The sequence below is a fragment of the Heptranchias perlo genome, chromosome 14 (genome assembly GCF_035084215.1).
Source record: "Heptranchias perlo isolate sHepPer1 chromosome 14, sHepPer1.hap1, whole genome shotgun sequence".
Classification (NCBI taxonomy): Eukaryota; Metazoa; Chordata; class Chondrichthyes; order Hexanchiformes; family Hexanchidae; genus Heptranchias; species Heptranchias perlo.
In genome coordinates, this window is record NC_090338.1 from 70,060,631 (window position 1) to 70,081,881 (window position 21,251).

Consider the following 21,251-nt stretch of genomic DNA (forward strand, 5'->3'; position numbering starts at 1 on the left):
GAGTATAGGTCCATTCTTCTCAATCTCTCCTCATAGCACAACTCTCTCATCCCAAGAATCAATCTAGTGAACCTTCGTTGCACCGCTTCTAAGGCAAGTATATCCTTCCTTAGGTAAGGAGACCAAAACTGTACACAGTGCTCCAGGGTGTGGTCTCACCGACGCCCTGTACATTTGTAGCAAGACTTGCGTACTCTTGTACTCCAATCCCCTTGCAATAAAGGCCAACGTACCATTTGCCTTCCTAATTGCTTGCCGTGACTGCATGTTAACTTTCTGTGTTTCATGGACGATGACACCCAAATCCCTCTGAAGAAGCATGGCTCTTATTGAAGAATGTAACAGATTAATATTGGAACATTCTTTAAGGGCCAGACCTAGTGCCAAATTTAGCACCAATCAGCCCTGGAACACATGAGGGACAAATGAAGGATCACGATGACTGTCTGCAATCTCTTCTCACTGCAGGTATTGACTGAGTTACCATTGGGAGAATGTTTTCGGGCTGATATCAGTGAATGTTTGAGACTTGTGGCCCAAGGACATTTTGCTCCAGCGTTGTTAACAGATGCTTTACTGTGGGCTGGACCCACTAGTTCATAAGTTACCATTGGTGATGTTATCGTATGAACATTTAAACTGATCAAATCAATTCCATTTAAAATGAATCAGTTAATGTCACTCTTAAGAGAGCTGAGAGGAATCTAGGATGAGCAGGTCAAGCGTTTGCATGATAACATTCCCAACTGTAATTTTTACCCTGCTATCTTTTCATCAATCGGCATAAATTAACACCAGGCAAATACACCATCCGACATGCCCTTTCCTCCTTGCATCCTCACTGTGTTGAAATCAAGATTCATTGCACCTTTTTCTGTTCCATCTCTTCCTTTTCCAGGATGTGAACACTGTGGGACTCCTCACCTCCCACAGTATTCTCTTCCTCCAACAATCTCCGGGCTTCTGAAACCCAAGCCTGGCAACGCCCATCCGTCACATTGTACCTCGAGCTTCTCTCCCTCTGTTTTCACCCTTGCTGGTGTGGGCTTTGGTTCTTCAGCTGGGGTTCTCAACCTAAGAAAAGACGAACAGGAAGAAAGTTTAGGGGCCAGAAATTGGTCTGAGTTGGGCCCGTTTTTCGGGCGTAAAATGGGCTCAAAGCATACCAATTTTGACAGCCTGCTAAATTCGTGGAGACGTTTTTTTCAGCGTCACGGGCGATCGCCATCCCCCATCCCCCCCCACCCCATTGCCTGTCACAACCCCCTTCCTGAGGGCCCGGGCTGGAGGACCGAAATTCATTTTTCTCATGGGGCGGGCTGCCTGAGGGAGGCGCGACAGGCACCAGGGGCTGGACTTGAAGATGTAGCTGAGGCCCGAGGCCCAATTTCGGGCCTCCCCCCCCCCCGGGTCTCTCTGAGCAGCGTCGAGTCTGGGCCTAGAAACAGGCCAAAATTAATTTCTACCCGATATCTCCTAAGGGTCCTGAAACATTGTGTAAAAAGGGACAATCAACTTGGTTGGCATTGTGTTAGAACGCTATGGGCACAGCACCATTTCCCATTAATGTACGCACAAGGGAAGCTGCCCATAAATGTCTATTTTTTTCTTTTACCATCCATATAGGGTTGCCAACTCTGGGTGAACATATTCCAGGAGGTTTCATCACATGACAACTTGCCTCCAATAGCCTTTCTTCCCCATCTCCAAATATTTTATAACAAATAAACGAAAGGGTTCAAAGAAAATGAAAAAAAAACAGTTTTGTATAATGCCCCAATGATTTTTTTCTCCTGATTTGCTCACAGCAGTGTTGAGGAAATTAATCTTTAATTCCTGGAGACTCCAGGAAAATCCTGGAGGGTTGGCGACCCACATGTCACGAAGCAAAGAAGTGAAGGCATTGCTGAGGCTGTGCTCCGCTGGGCTTTCTCGGAATTGGGGGGTGGGGGGGGGGGGTCTCAGTTCATCATTGCCTGGCCCGTGTCAAGCAAACTGCCATCAGCAGCCAACAGGATCTCTACCACATCGGCATGGTTGAACGGCCAACCCCGTCGTAACAATATGAACTGGACTTAAGTTGAAATGTGTTGGGGCAGTCTCTCACCCCTAGGTCCCAGCAGCTCCAAGTCCACTGTGCTCACAGTTGGCTCATCTTTAACAATCTAAAGCCCGGAGAGGGGCCATAAGGATAGGTCAAATGTGCGAGAAGTACAAGTGCAGCTGAGCGTGTTAGTCCAGTAACTGCGCTGGATTTGGCTCCCATCACAAAAACACTAGGCCTCTTCAGGAGAGTTTGGCTGATCGGCTTGTGGGTTTAACAAACGTCCCTGCTTCACTTCACGTCCACCATTTCTGCAAACTGAGGGGAAATTGTGCCAGGCTATGCTGGGAATTTGAACCTTGCTGCCTCCTCTGGAGGCGGAGCCCGTGTCATTTTCAACAGCAATTGCAGGCATTCGAATGATGAACACATTCTGAGAAACTTTTTTTTTTAACCCAACTGCTCAAACTTGCAATGTCAGTTCGTTTCAGAATTACTGTTTAAAACTCTCCCTGTCTTAATGGTTTAAGAATATGAGAAGATAAGAAATAGGAGCAGGAGTAGGCCATACGGCCCCTCGAGCCTGCTCCGACATTCAGTCAGATCATGGCTGATCTTTGACCTCAACTCCACTTTCCCGCCTGATCCCCATATCCCTTGATTCCCCTAGAGTCCAAAAATCTATCCATCCCAGTCTTTGAATATATTCAACGACTGAGCATCCTCAGCCCTCTCGGGTGGAGAATTCCAAAGATTCGCAACCCTCTGAGTGAAGAAATTCCTCCTCTTCTCAGTCTTAAATGGCCGACCCCTTATCCTGGGACTACGCCCCCTAGTTCTAGGCTCTTCAGCCAGGGGAAACAATCTCTCAGCATCTGCCCTGTCAAGCCCCCTTAGAATCTGATATGTTTCAATGAGATCACCTCTCATTCTTCTAAACTCCAGAGAGTATAGACCCATTCTGCTCAACCTCTCTTCATAGAACAACCCTCTCATCCCAGGAATCAATCTAGTGAACCTTTGTTGCACCACCTCCAAAGCAAGTATATCCTTCCTTAGATAAGGAGACCAAAACTGTTCACAATACTCCAGGTGAGTTCACGACAAAGCCCTGTACAATTGTAGTAAGACTTCCTTAGTCTTGTACTCCAACCCCCTTGCAATAAAGGCCAACATGCCATTTGCTTTCCTAATTGCTTGCTGTACCTGCATACTAACTTTTAGTGTTTCCTGTACGAGGACACCCAAGTCTTTCTGAACAGCAACGTCTAATAGTTTCTCATAATTTAAAAAACATTCTGTTTTTCTGTTCTTCCTACCAAAGTGAATAACCTCACATTTCCCCTCAATATACTCCAGCTGCCACCTTCTTGCCCACTCACATAATCTGTCTATATTCCTTTGCAGAGTCTTTGGGCTCAATTTTAAAACCGAGCCTGGAAAGGGTTGGGGGAGTCAAATTGAGATCGGGAAACCCATTAGTACGGGTTGCCCGGACGTCCTTGCGATTTTGACGTAAGGACATCTTTTGTTTTTTTTTGTCGGTTTCCTGTCCGACTGACTGTCCTGATTGACAGGCTGGTCTCAGTCGGACGAGAGACCAGCCAGGGAGAGGACGTGTTCAGGTAAGTCTGCAGGTAAGTCTTTGTTTGTATGGATGGGGTGGGCACGAGGGGCATGGGTGGGCACAAGGGCGAGGGCAAGCATGGGGGCACTGGTGGGCATAGGTTGGCATAGGTTGGCAGGGGTGAGGATAGGTTGTCACAAATGGGCATAGGTTGGCATAGGTTGGCAGGGGTGAGGATAGGTTGTCAAAAGTGGGCATAGGTTGGCACGGGGGTCGTGACTCATGGGGGTTGGGATCGGAGTCAGTTACGGGGGGGTGTCGGGATCAGGGGTTATCGCGATCATTGAGGGGGAGGATCGGGGTTCGGAGGATCGGAGTGGGGGAGAGGATCGGGGGTTATCGCGATCATTGAGGGGGAGGATCGGGGTTCGGAGGATCGGAGTGGGGGAGAGGATCGGGGGTTTTCGCGATCATTGAGGGGGAGGATCGGGATCGGGGTTCGGAGGATCAGAGTGGGGGAGAGGATCAGGGGTTATCGCGATCATTGAGGGGGAGGATCGGGGTTCGGAGGATCGGAGTGGGGGGAGGATCGGGGGTTATCGCGATCATTGAGGGGGAGGATCGGGGTTCGGAGGATCGGAGTGGGGGGAGGATCGGGGGTTATCGCGATCATTGAGGGGGAGGATCGGGGTTCGGAGGATCGGAGTGGGGGAGAGGATCGGGGGTTATCGCGATCATTGAGGGGGAGGATCGGGGTTCGGAGGATCGGAGTGGGGGGAGGATCGGGGGTTATCGCGATCATTGAGGGGGAGGATCGGGGTCGGGGTTCGGAGGATCGGAGTGGGGGGAGGATCGGGGGTTATCGCGATCATTGAGGGGGAGGATCGGGGTCGGGGTTTGGAGGATCAGAGTGGGGGAGAGGATCGGGGGTTATCGCGATCATTGAGGGGGAGGATCGGGGTCGGGGTTCGGAGGATCGGAGTGGGGGAGAGGATTGGGAGATGCGGTCGGAGGATCAGAGTGGTGGGGGGAGGATCGGGGGGTCGGGCGTGGGAGGATCGAAGTGGGGGGTGAATCGGGGTCAGGGGATTGGGGTCAGGATCGGAGGGGGAGGATCGGGGTCGGGGGGAGGTCCACGATTGGGGGTAGGGGGTCCGCGATCATTGTGGGTGTCCGTGATAGGGAGTCAGGGGTCCACGATCGTTGGGGTGTCGTTGCAGGTAGGCTTCTTGGGCCTGGGGGAAGCACTACTGCTCCTCCGGGCCCACAAGCTGTCCATTCTAGGCACCTACCTGTTAGTCTTGGGCCTTCTTGCTTCCTTTCACGAGGTGTAAAACAGAAGGCCCTGGAATCCCGGCCCCCCCCCCCCCCCCGAGGTTGAAATCAGGAATTCGAGAAAAATGGAGGCCTGAAGCCTCCCTGAAAGGTTTTAAGGCCCGACCTGCCTCCTGGGAAAGGGTTGGCCCCCCACCCTCTCCCTGCCCCGGTGTAAACCAAAAATGGGCGGGTTGAAGGCGGGTCTGAAATGGGGGCAATTTTCAATGCCCCCCGCCCCCAACCCACCTGTTTTTTACTTTGAAAATTGAGCCCTTTGCATCCTCCTCACAGCTTACTTTCCCACCTAGCTTTATATCATCAGCAAACTTGGATACATTACACTCGGCCCCTTCATCTAAGTCATTAATATAGATTGTAAATAGCTGAGGCCCAAGCACTGATCCTTGCGACACCCCACTAGTTACAGCCTGCCAACCTGAAAATGACCCCTTTATTCCTACTCTCTGTTTTCTGTCGGTTAACCAATCCTCTATCCATGCTAATATATTACCCCCAACCCCATGAGCCCTAATCTTGTGTAACAACCTTTTGTGTGGCACCTTATCAAATACCTTTTGAAAATCCAAATATACCACATCCACTGGTTCCCCTTTATCTACCCTGCTAGTTACATCCTCAAAAAACTCTAATGAATTTGTCAAACATGATTTCCCTTTCATGTTGACTCTGCCTAATCATATTATGATTTTCTAAGTGCCCTGTTACCACTTCCTCAATAATGGATTCCAGTATTTTCCTGACGACCGATGTCAGGCTAACTGGCCTGAAGTTCCCTGTTTTCTCTCCCTCCCTTCTTGAATAGTGGTATTACATTTGCTACCTTCCAATCCATTGGATCCGTTCCAGAATCTAAAGAATTTTGGAAGATCACAACCCATGCATCCACTATCTCTGCAGCCACCTCTTTTAGAATCCTAGGATGTAGGCCATCAGGTCCAGGGGATTTGTTGGCTTTTAGTCCCATTAGTTTGTGCAGTACTTTTTCTCTAGTGATATTAATTGTTTTAAGTTCTTCACTCTCGTTAGCTCCTTGTTTCCCCACTATTTCTGGTATGCTTTTTGTGTTTTCTACTGTGAAGACAGATACAAAACATTTGTTTAACGCATCTGCCATTTCCTGATTCCCTGTTATAATTTCTCCTGTCTCATCCTCTAAGGGACAAACGTTTACTTTTGCCTCTCTCTTCCTTTTTACATACTTGTAGGAGCTCTTACAATCCATTTTTATATTTCTTGCTAGTTTACTTTCATATTCTATTTTATCCCTTTTTATCAATTTTTTGGTCGTCCTTTGTTAGTTTCTAAAACTCTACCAATCCCCAGGCTTATTACTCTTCTTGGCAACATTATAGGCCTCTTCTTTCAATCTAATACTATCCTTAACTTCTTTAGTTAACCATGGATGGATCACTTTTCCCATGGAGATTTTATTTCTCATGGAATGTATATTTGTTGAGAATATTGAAATATTTCTTTAAATGTTCGCCATTGCTTTTTAACTGTCAAACCCTTTAATTTAATTTCCCAATCTACCTTTGACAACTCGCCCCTTCATACCTATGTAATTGGCTTTATTTAAGTTTAAGACTCTAGTTTCTGATTTGAGTATGTTAATTTCAAACTCAATGTGAAATTCTATCATATTATGATCACTCTTCCCCAGAGGCTCTTTTACTATGAGATTAATAATTAAACCTGTCTCATTACACAAGACAAGATCTAAAATAGCCTGTTCCCTGGTTGGTTCCACAATGTATTGTTCTAGGAAACTGTCTCGAATGCATTCCATGAACTCGTCCTCCAAGCTACCTTTGCCAATTTGATTTGTCCAGTCTATATAAAGATTAAAGTCCCCCATGATGACTGCATTTCCTTTGTTACAAGCTCCTTTTATTTCTTGATTAATACTCTGTCCAACAGTATATCTACTGTTCGGGGGCCTATAAACTACTCCCACCAGTGTTTTCTGCCCCTTGTTATTTCTTATTTCCACCCATATTGATTCTACTTCCTGATTTTCCGAGCCAAGATCCTTTCTCACCACTTTCCTTATGTTATCCGTTATTATCAGGGTTACACCCGCCTCCTTTTCCATTCTGCCTGTCTTTTCTAAATGTCAAGTATCCTGGAATATTTAGTTTCCAACCTTGGTCATTTTGCAACCATGTCTCAGTAATGGCTATCAGATCAAACCCATTTAACTCTCTTTGTGCAATTAATTCATCCAGCTTGTTACGAATACTCCACGCATTCAGATAAAGAGCCTTTAATTTTGACTTTTTACTATTATTTCCTGCTTTGACCTGACTTGTTGTTGCACTATGAGTGGTAAACTCTCTGTCTTTTCCTGCCACACTGCTTATCTTTACCCAGGTCACTACACTGTTCCATTGTCTTAACTTTTCTCATTAGATTTCTAAATTTCCCATTTCCCCTCACCTGACCCCTTCCCCCCCCCCCCACCCCACCCCACCCACCTTTTTAGTTTAAAGCCCTATCTACAGGCTTCGATTCGCCAGGACACTGGGCCCAGCCCAGTTGAAGTGGAGCCCACTCCCTCTTTCCCCAGTACTGGTGCCAGTGCCCCATGAATCGAAACCCCTGTGTCCCACACCACTCTTTGAGCCACGCATTTAACTCTCTGATCTGCTTGACCCAATGCCAATTTGCACATGGCTCAGGTAGTAATCCAGAGATTATTACCTTTTGAGGTTCTGCTTATTAATTTGGGCCCTAGCTCCTCAACTCCCTCAGCAGAACCTCATTCCTAGTTCTATCTATGTTGTTGGTTCCTACATGGGCCACGACAACTGGATCCTCCCCCTCGTGCTCCAAGTTCTTCTCCAGCCGTGAGGAGATATCGTCAATCCTGGCACTGGGCAGGCAACACAGCCTTCAGGACTCCCGCTCGCGACTGCAGAGAACAGTACCTATCCCCCTGACTATACTGTCCCCTACCACTACCACATTCCTTTTTACTTCCTCCCCATTGAATGGCCTCCTGTACCATGGTGTTCTGGTCCTAACAGCCCTTGTTCTCATCCATACAAGGAGCATATACCTCGTACTTGTTGGACAAGGTCAAGGGCTGAGGCTCATCCTGGGTCCCCATACCTGCCTGACTCTCAGTCACACCCTCCTCTCCCTGGACACTGAACAAATCTAAACTACTACCTAACCTAAGGGGTGTGACTGCCTTCTGGATCAAATTGTCAAGATAACTCTCCCCCCTCCCTGATGCATCACAATGTCTGCAGCTCGAACTCCAGATCGACAATTCTGACCCGAAGTTCCTTGAGTTGCAGGCACTTACTGCAGATGTGGTTGCTCGGGATCTCGCTAATCACACACCCCTGCCCTGCCATCGTTTGTCGAACCAGAATTTATTTATATACTTTATTGAGTTTTTAATCTCCCGCTATTCTTAGTTTTATTAACTAATTAATTTATTGAGTTAAAGTTATTGATTTAAGTCCTTAGTTAAACCCCTGCCCTAACAGAGAAAAAAACAAATGTAAGGAATCTTACAACACAATGTTATAGTCCAACAATTTTATTTTAAAATCACAAGCTTTCGGAGATTATCCCCTTCGTCAGAAAAAAAACAGTAATACTCACCAACCAATCACCGACCTGCTGTCATGTGACATCACTCTTTCAATTTCTGCTTGTGGTGAGTTGACTCCAACTGTGTCTCAACCTCACTCCGATCTCCCTCCGATCTCCCTCCGATCTCCCTCCGATCTCGCTCCGATCTCGCTCTACCCTCGCTCTACCCTCGCTCCGATCTCCCTCCGATCTCCCTCCGATCTCGCTCTACCCTCGCTCTGATCTCGCTCCGATCTCCCTCCGATCTCCCTCCGATCTCGCTCTACCCTCGTTCCGATCTCGCTCTACACTTGCTCCGATCTCCCTCCGATCTCCCTCCGATCTCCCTCCGATCTCGCTCTGATCTCGCTCCGATCTCCCTCCGATCTCGCTCCAATCTCGCTCTACCCTCGCTCCGATCTCGCTCTACACTTGCTCCGATCTCGCTCCGATCTCCCTCCGATCTCGCTCCGATCTCGCTCTACACTTGCTCCGATCTCGCTCTACACTTGCTCCGATCTCCCTCCGATCTCGCTCCGATCTCGCTCCGATCTCGCTCTACCCTTGCTCTGATCTCGCTCTACCCTCGCTCCGATCTCGCTCCGATCTCGCTCTACACTTGCTCCGATCTCGCTCTACACTTGCTCCGATCTCCCTCCGATCTCGCTCCGATCTCGCTCCGATCTCGCTCTACCCTTGCTCTGATCTCGCTCTACCCTCGCTCCGATCTCGCTCCGATCTCGCTCTACCCTTGCTCTGATCTCGCTCCGATCTCGCTCCGATCTCGCTCTACCCTCGCTCTACTCTCAGGCTTCATTTCCTCCCACTCTCCCTCTACTCTCGGGCTTTATCACCTCCTGCTCTAGCTCCACTCTTGGGCTTTATCTTCTCTCGCTCTAGCCCCACTCTCGGGCTTTCTTGCCTCCTTTTCTTTTGCACATTGCCTGTTGTGGTGCTGAGCCAACCCAAATAGAAGGTCCTAGGCTAGAAGGTATCAACTGTGGCTCAGTGGTAGCAATCTTGCCTCTGATTCACAAGTTTGTAGGTGCAAGCCCCAATCCTGAGACTCGAGCTTGGTTGAGGGAGTGCTGCACTGTCGGAGGTGCCGTCTTTTGGATGAGACGTTAAACCGAGGCCCCGTCTACCCTCTCAGGTGCATACATAAGATCCCATGACACTATTCAAAGAGGAGCAGGGGAGTTCTCCTCAGTGACCTGGCCGATATTTCTCCCTCATCCAACATCACTAAAACATAATGGGCTGGAAATTGCGACATTCGTTCACCACTCGTAAGTAATTAATTCACCCACATACTTTTCTGGGCTTCTGGGCGCCAGCTTGCTTTAATTGAGACCTGCAAAATGTGCAGCGGTTGTTCCCAGCCTTCTCTGAGCTGTGAGAGCGGGGAAAGGATCTCTGTGTCCCCTCCACCAATCAGCTTGAACAATGCTAGCTGTGAGAGCCAGGATTCATTCACAAACTGCGCAGAGTAAGAATCAGGAAGCGTCAGATAAGATTAGTAAATGTACTATAAAATCAGATAGATAAAGCGAAATAAAGAGAGGGTCAGATTAAAAGACTGACATAAAAGAGACAGAAAGAAAAAGTAAAAAAATAAAAATGTTAGATTTTTTAAATTTAAATTTTTTAAAAAATGTCTAAAATCTATTAAAATCGGGAGTAATGAGACTCCACATTTTTAAAAGATAATTTTCAGTGCCAGAGAGGTTGTTTGGCAGTCATTAATATTCACCATGTCGTTAAAAGTTAGTTTAGGCCTAGAAAACTCAGTGTACCTTTTATCTGGCAAAGTTAGTTAGTTTCCGGCTGGGCAGGAGAGCAAGTTGGCGCTGGTCCATTGATTTCAGCCTGTGATATTCCTTTAACGCGAAGCTGTCAGACCAGCAGGGAATCAGGAAGAGCAAGTTCCGGATTACCATGTTTAACTGCACATATGCGGTGACCAGAACTTGCTCTCTGATTTCACCATTAATAACGGTGTGCGCTGTTAGGCTCACCGTTATTTCTTGAGCAATTTCTGGGTCATTATCTGGTCATTATCGCATTGCCGTTTGTGTGGCCTTGCTGTGCACAAATTGGCTGCCGTGTTTCCTAAGTTAGAACAGTGATTACGCTTCAAAAACGACTTCATTGGCTGTGAAACGCTTTGGGACGACCTGAGGTTGTGAAAGGCGCTATATAAATGCAAGTCTTTCTTTCCATTGCCTGGTGTGGTGCTGAGTCATACAGGCTAAAAGGTCCAAGGCTCAATCCAGGGTGTTAGTTGTGTTAACTGGTCCCAGCCTAAGTTTCAGTCGCGGTGCTCAGTTTTTGCATCCCAATTGCTGGATAGCTTAATATCTGAAGCTCTTAAATTTGCTTTAAGTTTTATTCTAGATGTGCTGGAATCCTCCCTTAGGTACAGCATTTAAGCTAGTCAGCTTTGTATGGATAGGGTCCTCGCTCACAGCTGTGAAGCTCTGGGTGTTATGGATATTTAAAGAAAGTACAGCCAACAGCCTGAGGTTTCACATTCAGTTCCAAACCCCAAGAGTTCAACTCAAGGATAGATTCTCCCCCACTTGCCTCATTCGTTACAGAGTTGGGCTTGCTCAGTATTGGGTCCCTTTATTTTTTGGTTGGTCAGCAGTTTATTTTATTGGTGTTTGGGCTCAGCTTCTCACTTCTTTACGGTGCGACCGAGAGTTTGTCTGAGCCGCCTTCTGGGAGAGTGCCAGAGAGCTGATCTGGGATGGAGGTGTTTTGGAGAGCACATTGTATTCTGTTTACAAGTTTAATCACTCTGGGTTATGGCTCTGAGGAGCCTCAATTCTACGATGAGCATCTCTGTTTACCACAGCACACTGCAGTGTCGTTTAGAGCATCACGTGGACATCCCTTTAGATCTTGGCATCATCCACCTGGCTGACCTCTTCCTCAATGCTACCAGTTGATGGGTTCAATTCTTGTGCTGCCAACTATCTGAATCCAGACACTATGGAAAATAGCCCAACTAGAAAGAATAATGTGTACTTTTTATTTAAATAAGGTCAAATACCTTCACACATGTCCTCTTTTCCTGTATATAACAATTTGGAAGGCACTGCACACTGCAGGTGGAAATCTACCCTTGTTTAAGAAGCCTACAGGGAGGCCAGTGTCAGGCTTTTGGAGAATATTTTCTTGACTCCTATTATGGTTGGGGTGAATCTCTGGACACACTCCCCCCTCCCTCAGAGATGCACTGTTCTGGGTTACTTTGCCCACCTGTGTTCTTCAAGGTCTTCATATCTTTCCAATCATTCACGTCTCCTGGAAAGGAAAGTTTATGAATTCCCCTGACACCTGCTTCTCAGCTGGCCCTGAATCCCAAAGGCCCTGGCATGAATTCAGAAATCCTGGTTTATATTGATCAACTTGTCTAAATCCACCATTTATTTGATCCTATTCACATCCAGCGAATCTTTTTGGCAGCTGGGTTTTATGGTATTTGGAGTTTTTGTTAACAAACCGCCAGAATGTTCTGACATCTGTTGGATTTTAACTATGGGCGGGCAGGCGACGGGGGAAGGGGCTGGGCTTCTCGTTCAAAGCCCCCCGAGGAGAGACTCACGGGCGCCTTGCCGGCCGGGGTTGGTGAGGGTGGGGGGAATGCCGATGGCTCTATTCTCCTTGGGGGAGGGGGGAATCTATAACGGGGGATGGAATGGATGGGCCTAAAATATTTTTCTTTAAATAAAAACGTATCTGGTTTTGGATCGGCCTGCGGTGGGCCCTCAACAGCTGGTACTAAATGATCGACTATCATAGGTCCCCAACTAGCAGCTCTCGCCTGCGGAGGCCCCCATGAAATTCATACAATCTTACAGCACAGAAGGAGGCCATTCAGCCCATCGTGCTTGTGCCTGTACCTGCTGTTTGAAAGAGCTATCCAATTAGTCCCACTCCCCTGTCCTTTCACTATAGCCCTTCAAATTTTTCCTTTTCAGGTATTTATCCAATTCCCTTTTTGAAAGTTACTATTGAATCTGCTTTCACCGCCCTTTCAGGCAGTGCATTCCAGATCATAACAACTCGCCGCGTAAAAACATTTCTCTTCATCACCCCTCTGGCTTTTTTGCCAATTACCTTAAATCTGTGTCCTCTGGTTACTGACCCTCCTGCCACTGGAAACAGTACCTCCTTATTTACTCACTCAGAACCCTCCAAAATGGGGGCAGGCAGGCAGGAACAGAGCGGGAATGGGTCAGTGGGAGAGCGCGGCGATCTTGGGCCGCCAGCATCACGTTCCCGCCTAGTGGAACAACTTAAAACCGGCCCCCGAGTGTCAACATAAAAACTAGGAAACCTTCCACCTCAAACAATGTCAGGCATTAACAAATAGCTCATGTAATTTGTTCACATCAAGTAACCATAAAGATACAACTTCTGTTTACAAATCGAAACTGCAAGTTTTCACAAATTATTAATTGCAATTCATAATTCAGCTCTCTGGGCAGGGAGGGGAAAGATTGCCCAGGACCTCCACTCCGAACAACTGTTCAGTGACATCTATCAGAACGTTTTGAGTGTTTGTGTGTGTGTGTGTGTGTGTGTGTGCCTGTGTGTGCCTGTGTGCCTGTGTGTGTATGTGTGTGTGCATGTTCGTGGGTGACTGTGTGTGTGTCTGTGTGTGTGTGTGTGTGTCTGTTTGTGTGTGGCTGTGTGTATATGTGTGTGTGTGTGTGTGTTTGTGTGTGACTATGTGTGTGTGTGCCTATGTGTGTATGTGCATGTGTGTGTGTTTGTGTATGTCTGTGTGTGTGTATGTGTGTGTATGTGTGTGTGTGTCTGTGTGTATGTGTGTTTCTGTGTGTGTGTCTGTGTGTGTATATGTGTGTGTCTGTGTCTGTGTGTATCAGTGTGTGTGCCTGTCTGTGTATGTGTGTGTGTCGGTGTCAGTGTGTGTATGTGTGTCGGTGTCAGTGTGTGTATGTGTGTGTGTGTCTGTGTATGTGTGTGTGTGTCTGTGTATGTGTGTGTGTCTGTGTCAGTGTGTATGTGTGTCTGTATGTGTGTACCTGTGTGTGTATATGCGTGTGTATCTGTGTGTGTGTATGTGAGTGTGTCTGTGTATGTGTGTGTGTATGTGCGTGCGTGTGTGTGTATGTGTGTGTATGTATGTGTGTTTGTGTGCGTGTATGTGTGTGTGTATGTATGTGTGTTTGTGTGCGTGTGTGCATGTGTGCGTGTGTGCGTGTCTGTGTATGTGTGTGTGTGCGTGTCTGTGTCTGTGTGTATGTGTGTGTGTGTGTGTGTGTATGTGTGTGTGTGTGTGTATGTGTGTGTGAGTGTGTGTGTGTGTGTCTGTGTGTGTGTGTGTGTGTGTGTGTCTTGGGCAAGTTCCATGGAACAGGATCACAGGATCTTTTGGAGTGAATGTTTTAAGTTAAATAAAACTAGTCAGTAAGACAGTGGTCAGTCAATTTGTTGTTAAACAGTGACTCCATGTTTTCAGGGTAAGTGATTCACAGATAGATAAATGGAGCATTCAGTGAGTCCACACTGGCTTTGCCTTTCATAATTCCACCCAAACTGGTACCAACTAGAATGAATGCTTTAGACATTAATCAGAGTCACAAGAGCAATTGGCTTAGTGGGACTGCCCGATGAGAATACAGGAATGGATTACTCTGATGGGACTGTGGCTGATGTTGGACAAACGAATGTCTCTTTGCCACATCTTGGCTGCTGCCAGGGCAGTTTGACTGAGTTGACTTTTGGGAACGACGGCGGGCATTGGTTGCGGGGGTGGCAAAAGAGCAGAAGTGCTGTCATCCTGAGAGCGGGTGACATGTGCCCACTGTCATTGGGCCACTGCCACGCCCACGGGGCTGTGGTTCGTTGCTCTCACTGATCTGTGGGAGAGTGGATTGTAGGAGATTGGCGATACCAATGAGGCCCCAATTCATGCAGTCCCCATGCATTTCCAAGATGGTGGAGCCCAGAGCTTGAATCTTATAAAAGAAAGAAAAACTTGCATTTATACAGTACCTTTCACGACATCAGGGTGCCACAAAGCACTTTACAACCAATGAAGTACTTTTGAAGTATAGTCACTGTTGTAACATAGGAATCGCAGCAGCCAATTTGTGCACAGCAAGATCCCACAGACAGCAATGTTAGAATGACCAGATAATCTGTTTTAGTGGTGTCGGTTGAGCTGACCAGGGGAAAGCTCCCCTGCTCTTCTTTGAAATAGTGCTACGGGATCTTTTATATCCACCTGAGAGGGCAGACAGGCCCTTGGTTTGACATCTTATCTGAAAGACGGCACCTCCGACAGTGCAGCACTCCCTCAGTACTGCACTGAAGTGTCAGCTTAGATTATGGATTCAAGTCTCTTGGAGTGGGACTTGACTTGAGCCCACAACCATCTGATTCAGAGGTGAGGGCGCTCCCCACCCATCCACCTCCCTCTGTGTCCACCACTGAGGGTCCCGAAGTCTCGGTTGTGCCAACTTGCATCTAGGCTTCCGAGACTTAGAGAAGTGTCAACTCCAAATAGGGAGACACGCCCAAAACCCTCCCTGCGAGGATTCCTCAGCAGTTTGGTCTGGAGACTCTTAAACAAGTTAATGGGTTTCCGCCCATGTCCGACACATGCCTGACCAAAAAAAAGAAAATGGGAAGATTAATATTTCACCATAAAACGCTGTGGAAGCTCTAAAGAACGTTACTCTTCCCAGTTCCCCTCCAGATGGAACATCGACATTCTTGAAAGGGAGAGTCCGGGCAGATTATTATTTTTGAAATTGCTTTTATTATAATATTGTCGTCTATGATTTCAGCTTCACTTCCTTTCCATGTTCTCCCAGAAGATGCAGAATGAAAAGGGGAGATGAAAGGTGACTGTTACATGGTGTGTGCTAACATGATCGATAAAACTCGACAGCTGGGAGCTGACGAAGGAGAAATTCCAGCCAGTCTGGTGTCTGAATTGAGCTGCCAAATCAATACTATGTTAGCTTGTGCATCTAGAGGGGAAACTTCACGCTCCGGCCCAACGTAATGTTCGTCGAAATTGCACTGGATGCATCCCGCGGGATTTGAGGCCTGGATGGCGAGTCCCTGTTGTGGATTAAATCAGCCCGCTGGGAGCCTCCAGCTCCATAAGGTCACCAGTCTAGTTCATGTCCCTCTGGTTTTCTAGACAGAATTCACAGCATATAAGCTGGCCATTCGGTCCAACAGGTCTATGCTGTTACACTGCCTGACACACTGCACGCTGCACTGTCTGACACACTGCCCACTGCACTGTCTGACACACTGCCCACTGCACCGTCTGACACACTGCGCACTGCACTGTCTGACACACTGCCCACTGCACTGTCTGACACACTGCCCACTGCACTGTCTGACACACTGCGCACTGCACTGTCTGACACACTGCCCACTGCACTGTCTGACACACTGCCCACTGCACTGTCTGACACACTGCCCACTGCTCTGTCTAAGACACTGCCTACTGCACTGTCTAACACACTGCCCACTGCACTGTATGTTGCACTGCGCATTGCACTGTCTAACACACTGCCAACTGCTCTGTCTAACACACTGCCAACTGCACTGTCTAACACACTGCCAACTGCACTGTCTAACACACTGCCCACTGCTTTGTCTAACACACTGCCCACTGCACTGTCTAACACAATGCCCACTGCACTGTCTAACACACTGCCCACTGCTTTGTCTGACACACTGCCCACTGCACTGTCTAACACACTGCCCACTGCACCGTCTGACACACTGCGCACTGCACTGTCTGACACACTGCCCACTGCACTGTCTGACACACTGCCCACTGCACTGTCTGACACACTGCGCACTGCACTGTCTGACACACTGCCCACTGCACTGTCTGACACACTGCCCACTGCACTGTCTGACACACTGCCCACTGCTCTGTCTAAGACACTGCCTACTGCACTGTCTAACACACTGCCCACTGCACTGTATGTTGCACTGCCCATTGCACTGTCTAACACACTGCCAACTGCTCTGTCTAACACACTGCCAACTGCACTGTCTAACACACTGCCAACTGCACTGTCTAACACACTGCCCACTGCACTGTCTAACACAATGCCCACTGCACTGTCTAACACACTGCCCACTGCTTTGTCTGACACACTGCCCACTGCACTGTCTAACACACTGCCCACTGCACTGTCTGACACACTGCCCACTGCACTGTCTGTCACACTGCCCACTGCACTGTCTGTCACACTGCCCACTGCACTGTCTGGCACACTGCCCACTGCACTGTCTGACACACTGCCCACTGCACTGTCTGACACACTGCCCACTACACTATCTAACACACTGCCCATTGCACTGTCTAACACACTGCCCACTGCACTGTATGTTGCACTGCCCACTGCTCTGTCTGACACACTGCGCACTGCACTGTCTGACACACTGCCCACTGCACTGTCTAAGACACTGCCTACTGCACTGTCTAACACACTGCCCACTGCACTGAATGTTGCACTGCCCACTGCTCTGTCTAACACACTGCCCACTGCACTGTCCAACACACTGCCCACTGCTTTGTCTAACACACTGCCCACTGCTCTGTCTGACACACCGACCATTGCTCTGTCTAACACACTGCCTACTACACTATCTAACACACTGCCCATTGCACTGTCTAACACACTGCCCACTGCACTGTCTAAGACACTGCCTACTGCACTGTCTGACACACTGCCCACTGCTTTGTCTAACACACTGCCCACTGCACTGTCTGATACACTGCCCGCTGCTTTGTCTAACACACTGCCCACTGCACTGTCTAACACACTGCCCACTGCTTTGTCTAACACACTGTCCACTGCACTGTCTGACACACTGCCCACTGCACTGTCTAACACACTGCCCACTGCACTATCTAACACACTGCCCACTGCACTGTCTGACACACTGCCCACTGCACAGTCTGACACACTGCCCACTGCACTGTCTGACACACTGCCCACTGCTCTGTCTGACACACTGCCCACTGCACTGTCTAACACACTGCCCACTGCACTGTCTGTCACACTGCCCACTGCACTGTCTGACACACTGCCCACTGCACTGTCTGACACACTGCCCACTGCACTGTCTGACACACTGCCCACTGCACTGTCTAACACACTGCCCACTGCACTGTCCAACACACTGCCCACTGCACTGTCTGACACACTGCCCATTGCTCAGTCTGACACACTGCCCACTGCTTTGTCGGACACACTGCCCACTGCACTGTCTGACACACTGCCCACTGCTCTGTCTGACACACTGCCCACTGCACTGTCTAAGACACTGCCTACTGCACTGTCTGACACACTGCCCACTGCTTTGTCTAACACACTGCCCACTGCACTGTCTAACACACTGCCCACTGCTTTGTCTAACACACTGTCCACTGCACTGTCTGACACACTGCCCACTGCACTGTCTAACACACTGCCCACTGCACTATCTAACACACTGCCCACTGCACTGTCTGACACACTGCCCACAGCACAATCTAACACACTGCCCACTGCACTGTCTAACACACTGCCCACTGCTCTGTCTGACACACTGCCCACTGCACTGTCTGACACACTGCCCACTGCACTGTCTGACACACTGCCCACTGCACTGTCTGACACACTGCCCACTGCTCTGTCTGACACACTGCCCACTGCACTGTCTAACACACTGCCAACTGCACTGTCTAACACACTGCCCACTGCTTTGTCGAACACACTGCCCACTGCACTGTCTGACACACTGCCCACTGCACTGTCTGATACACTGCCCACTGCTTTGTCTAACACACTGCCCATTGCTCTGTCTAACACACTGCCCAATTCACTATCTAACACACTGCCCATTGCACTGTCTAACACACTGCCCACTGCACTGTATGTTGCACTGCCCACTGCACTGTCTGACACACTGCCCACTGCACTGTCTAACACACTGCCCACTGCACTGTCTAACAAACTGCCCACTGCACTTTCTGACACACTGCCCACTGCACTGTCTGACACACTGCCCACTGCACTGTCTAACACACTGCCCACTGCACTGTCTAACACACTGCCCACTGCACTGTATGTTGCACTGCCCACTGCTCTGTCTGACACACTGCCCACTGCACTGTCTAAGACACTGCCCATTGCACTGTCTAACACACTGCCAACTGCACTGTCTAACACACTGCCCACTGCACTGTATGTTGCACTGCCCACTGCTCTGTCTAACACACTGCCCACTGCCCTGTCTGACATACTGCCCATTGCACTGTCTAACACACTGCCAACTGCACTGTCGAACACACTGCCCACTGCTTTGTCTAACACACTGCCCACTGCACTGTCTAACACAATGCCCACTGCTTTGTCTAACACACTGTCCACTGCACTGTCTGACACACTGCCCACTGCACTGTCTAACACACTGCCCACTGCACTGTCTGACACACTGCCCACTGCACTGTCAAACACACTGCCCACTGCACTGTCTGACACACTGCCCACTGCACTATCTAACACACTGCCCACTGCACTGTCCAACACACTGCCCACTGCACTGTCTGACACACTGCCCACTGCACTGTCTGACACACTGCCCACTGCTCTGTCTAACACACTGCCCACTACACTATCTAACACACTGCCCATTGCTCTGTCGAACACACTGCCCACTGCACTGTCTGACACACTGCACACTGCACTGTCTGACACACTGCCTACTGACCTGTCTGTCACACTGCCCACTGCACTGTCTGTCACACTGCCCACTGCACTGTCTGGCACACTGCCCACTGCACTGTCTGACACACTGCCCACTGCACTGTCTGACACACTGCCCACTACACTATCTAACACACTGCCCATTGCACTGTCTAACACACTGCCCACTGCACTGTATGTTGCACTGCCCACTGCTCTGTCTGACACACTGCGCACTGCACTGTCTGACACACTGCCCACTGCACTGTCTGACACAATGCCCACTGCACTGTCTGACACACTGCCCACTGCTCTGTCTGACACACTGCCCACTGCACTGTCTAAGACACTGCCCATTGCACTGTCTAACACACTGCCAACTGCACTGTCTAACACACTGCCCACTGCACTGTATGTTGCACTGCCCACTGCTCTGTCTAACACACTGCCCACTGCCCTGTCTGACATACTGCCCATTGCACTGTCTAACACACTGCCAACTGCACTGTCGAACACACTGCCCACTGCTTTGTCTAACACACTGCCCACTGCACTGTCTAACACAATGCCCACTGCTTTGTCTAACACACTGTCCACTGCACTGTCTGACACACTGCCCACTGCACTGTCTAACACACTGCCCACTGCACTGTCTGACACACTGCCCACTGCACTGTCAAACACACTGCCCACTGCACTGTCTGACACACTGCCCACTGCACTATCTAACACACTGCCCACTGCACTGTCCAACACACTGCCCACTGCACTGTCTGACACACTGCCCACTGCACTGTCTGACACACTGCCCACTGCTCTGTCTAACACACTGCCCACTACACTATCTAACACACTGCCCATTGCTCTGTCGAACACACTGCCCACTGCACTGTCTGACACACTGCACACTGCACTGTCTGACACACTGCCTACTGACCTGTCTGTCACACTGCCCACTGCACTGTCTGTCACACTGCCCACTGCACTGTCTGGCACACTGCCCACTGCACTGTCTGACACACTGCCCACTGCACTGTCTGACACACTGCCCACTACACTATCTAACACACTGCCCATTGCACTGTCTAACACACTGCCCACTGCACTGTATGTTGCACTGCCCACTGCTCCGTCTGACACACTGCGCACTGCACTGTCTGACACACTGCCCACTGCACTGTCTGACACAATGCCCACTGCACTGTCTGACACACTGCCCACTGCTCTGTCTGACACACTGCCCACTGCACTGTCTAAGACACTGCCTACTGCACTGTCTAACACACTGCCCACTGCACTGTATGTTGCACTGCCCACTGCTCTGTCTAACACACTGCCCACTGCACTGTCCAACACACTGCCCACTGCTTTGTCTGACACACTGCCCACTGCTTTGTCGAACACACTGCCCACTGCACTGTCTGACACACCGACCATTGCTCTGTCTAACACACTGCCTACTATACTATCTAACACACTGCCCATTGCACTGTCTAACACACTGCCCACTGCACTGTCTAAGACACTGCCTACTGCACTGTCTGACACACTGCCCACTGCTTTGTCTAACACACTGCCCACTGCACTGTCTGACACACTGCCCACTGCTTTGTCTAACACACTGCCCACTGCACTGTCTAACACACTGCCCACTGCTTTGTCTAACACACTGTCCACTGCACTGTCTGACACACTGCCCACTGCACTGTCTAACACACTGCCCACTGCACTATCTAACACACTGCCCACTGCACTGTCTGACACACTGCCCACTGCACTATCTAACACACTGCCCACTACACTGTCTAACACACTGCCCACTGCTCTGTCTGACACACTGCCCACTGCACAGTCTGACACACTGCCCACTGCACTGTCTGACACACTGCCCACTGCTCTGTCTGACACACTGCCCACTGCACTGTCTGTCACACTGCCCACTGCACTGTCTGACACACTGCCC

The 21,251-nt window shown here is 49.2% G+C and overlaps 1 protein-coding gene across 1 annotated transcript in view; it reads right to left on the bottom strand.

Moving 5' to 3' along the window:
- Positions 1-1,056: 1,056 nt before the first annotated feature.
- LOC137332235 (myosin-11-like) overlaps positions 1,057-21,251 on the bottom strand; it is a 75,583-nt gene continuing 55,388 nt past the window's right edge. The window contains exon 4 of the mRNA XM_067995927.1: positions 1,057-1,074. Within this exon, the coding sequence (XP_067852028.1) occupies positions 1,057-1,074 (18 nt within the window). The remainder of the gene's footprint in view (positions 1,075-21,251) is intronic.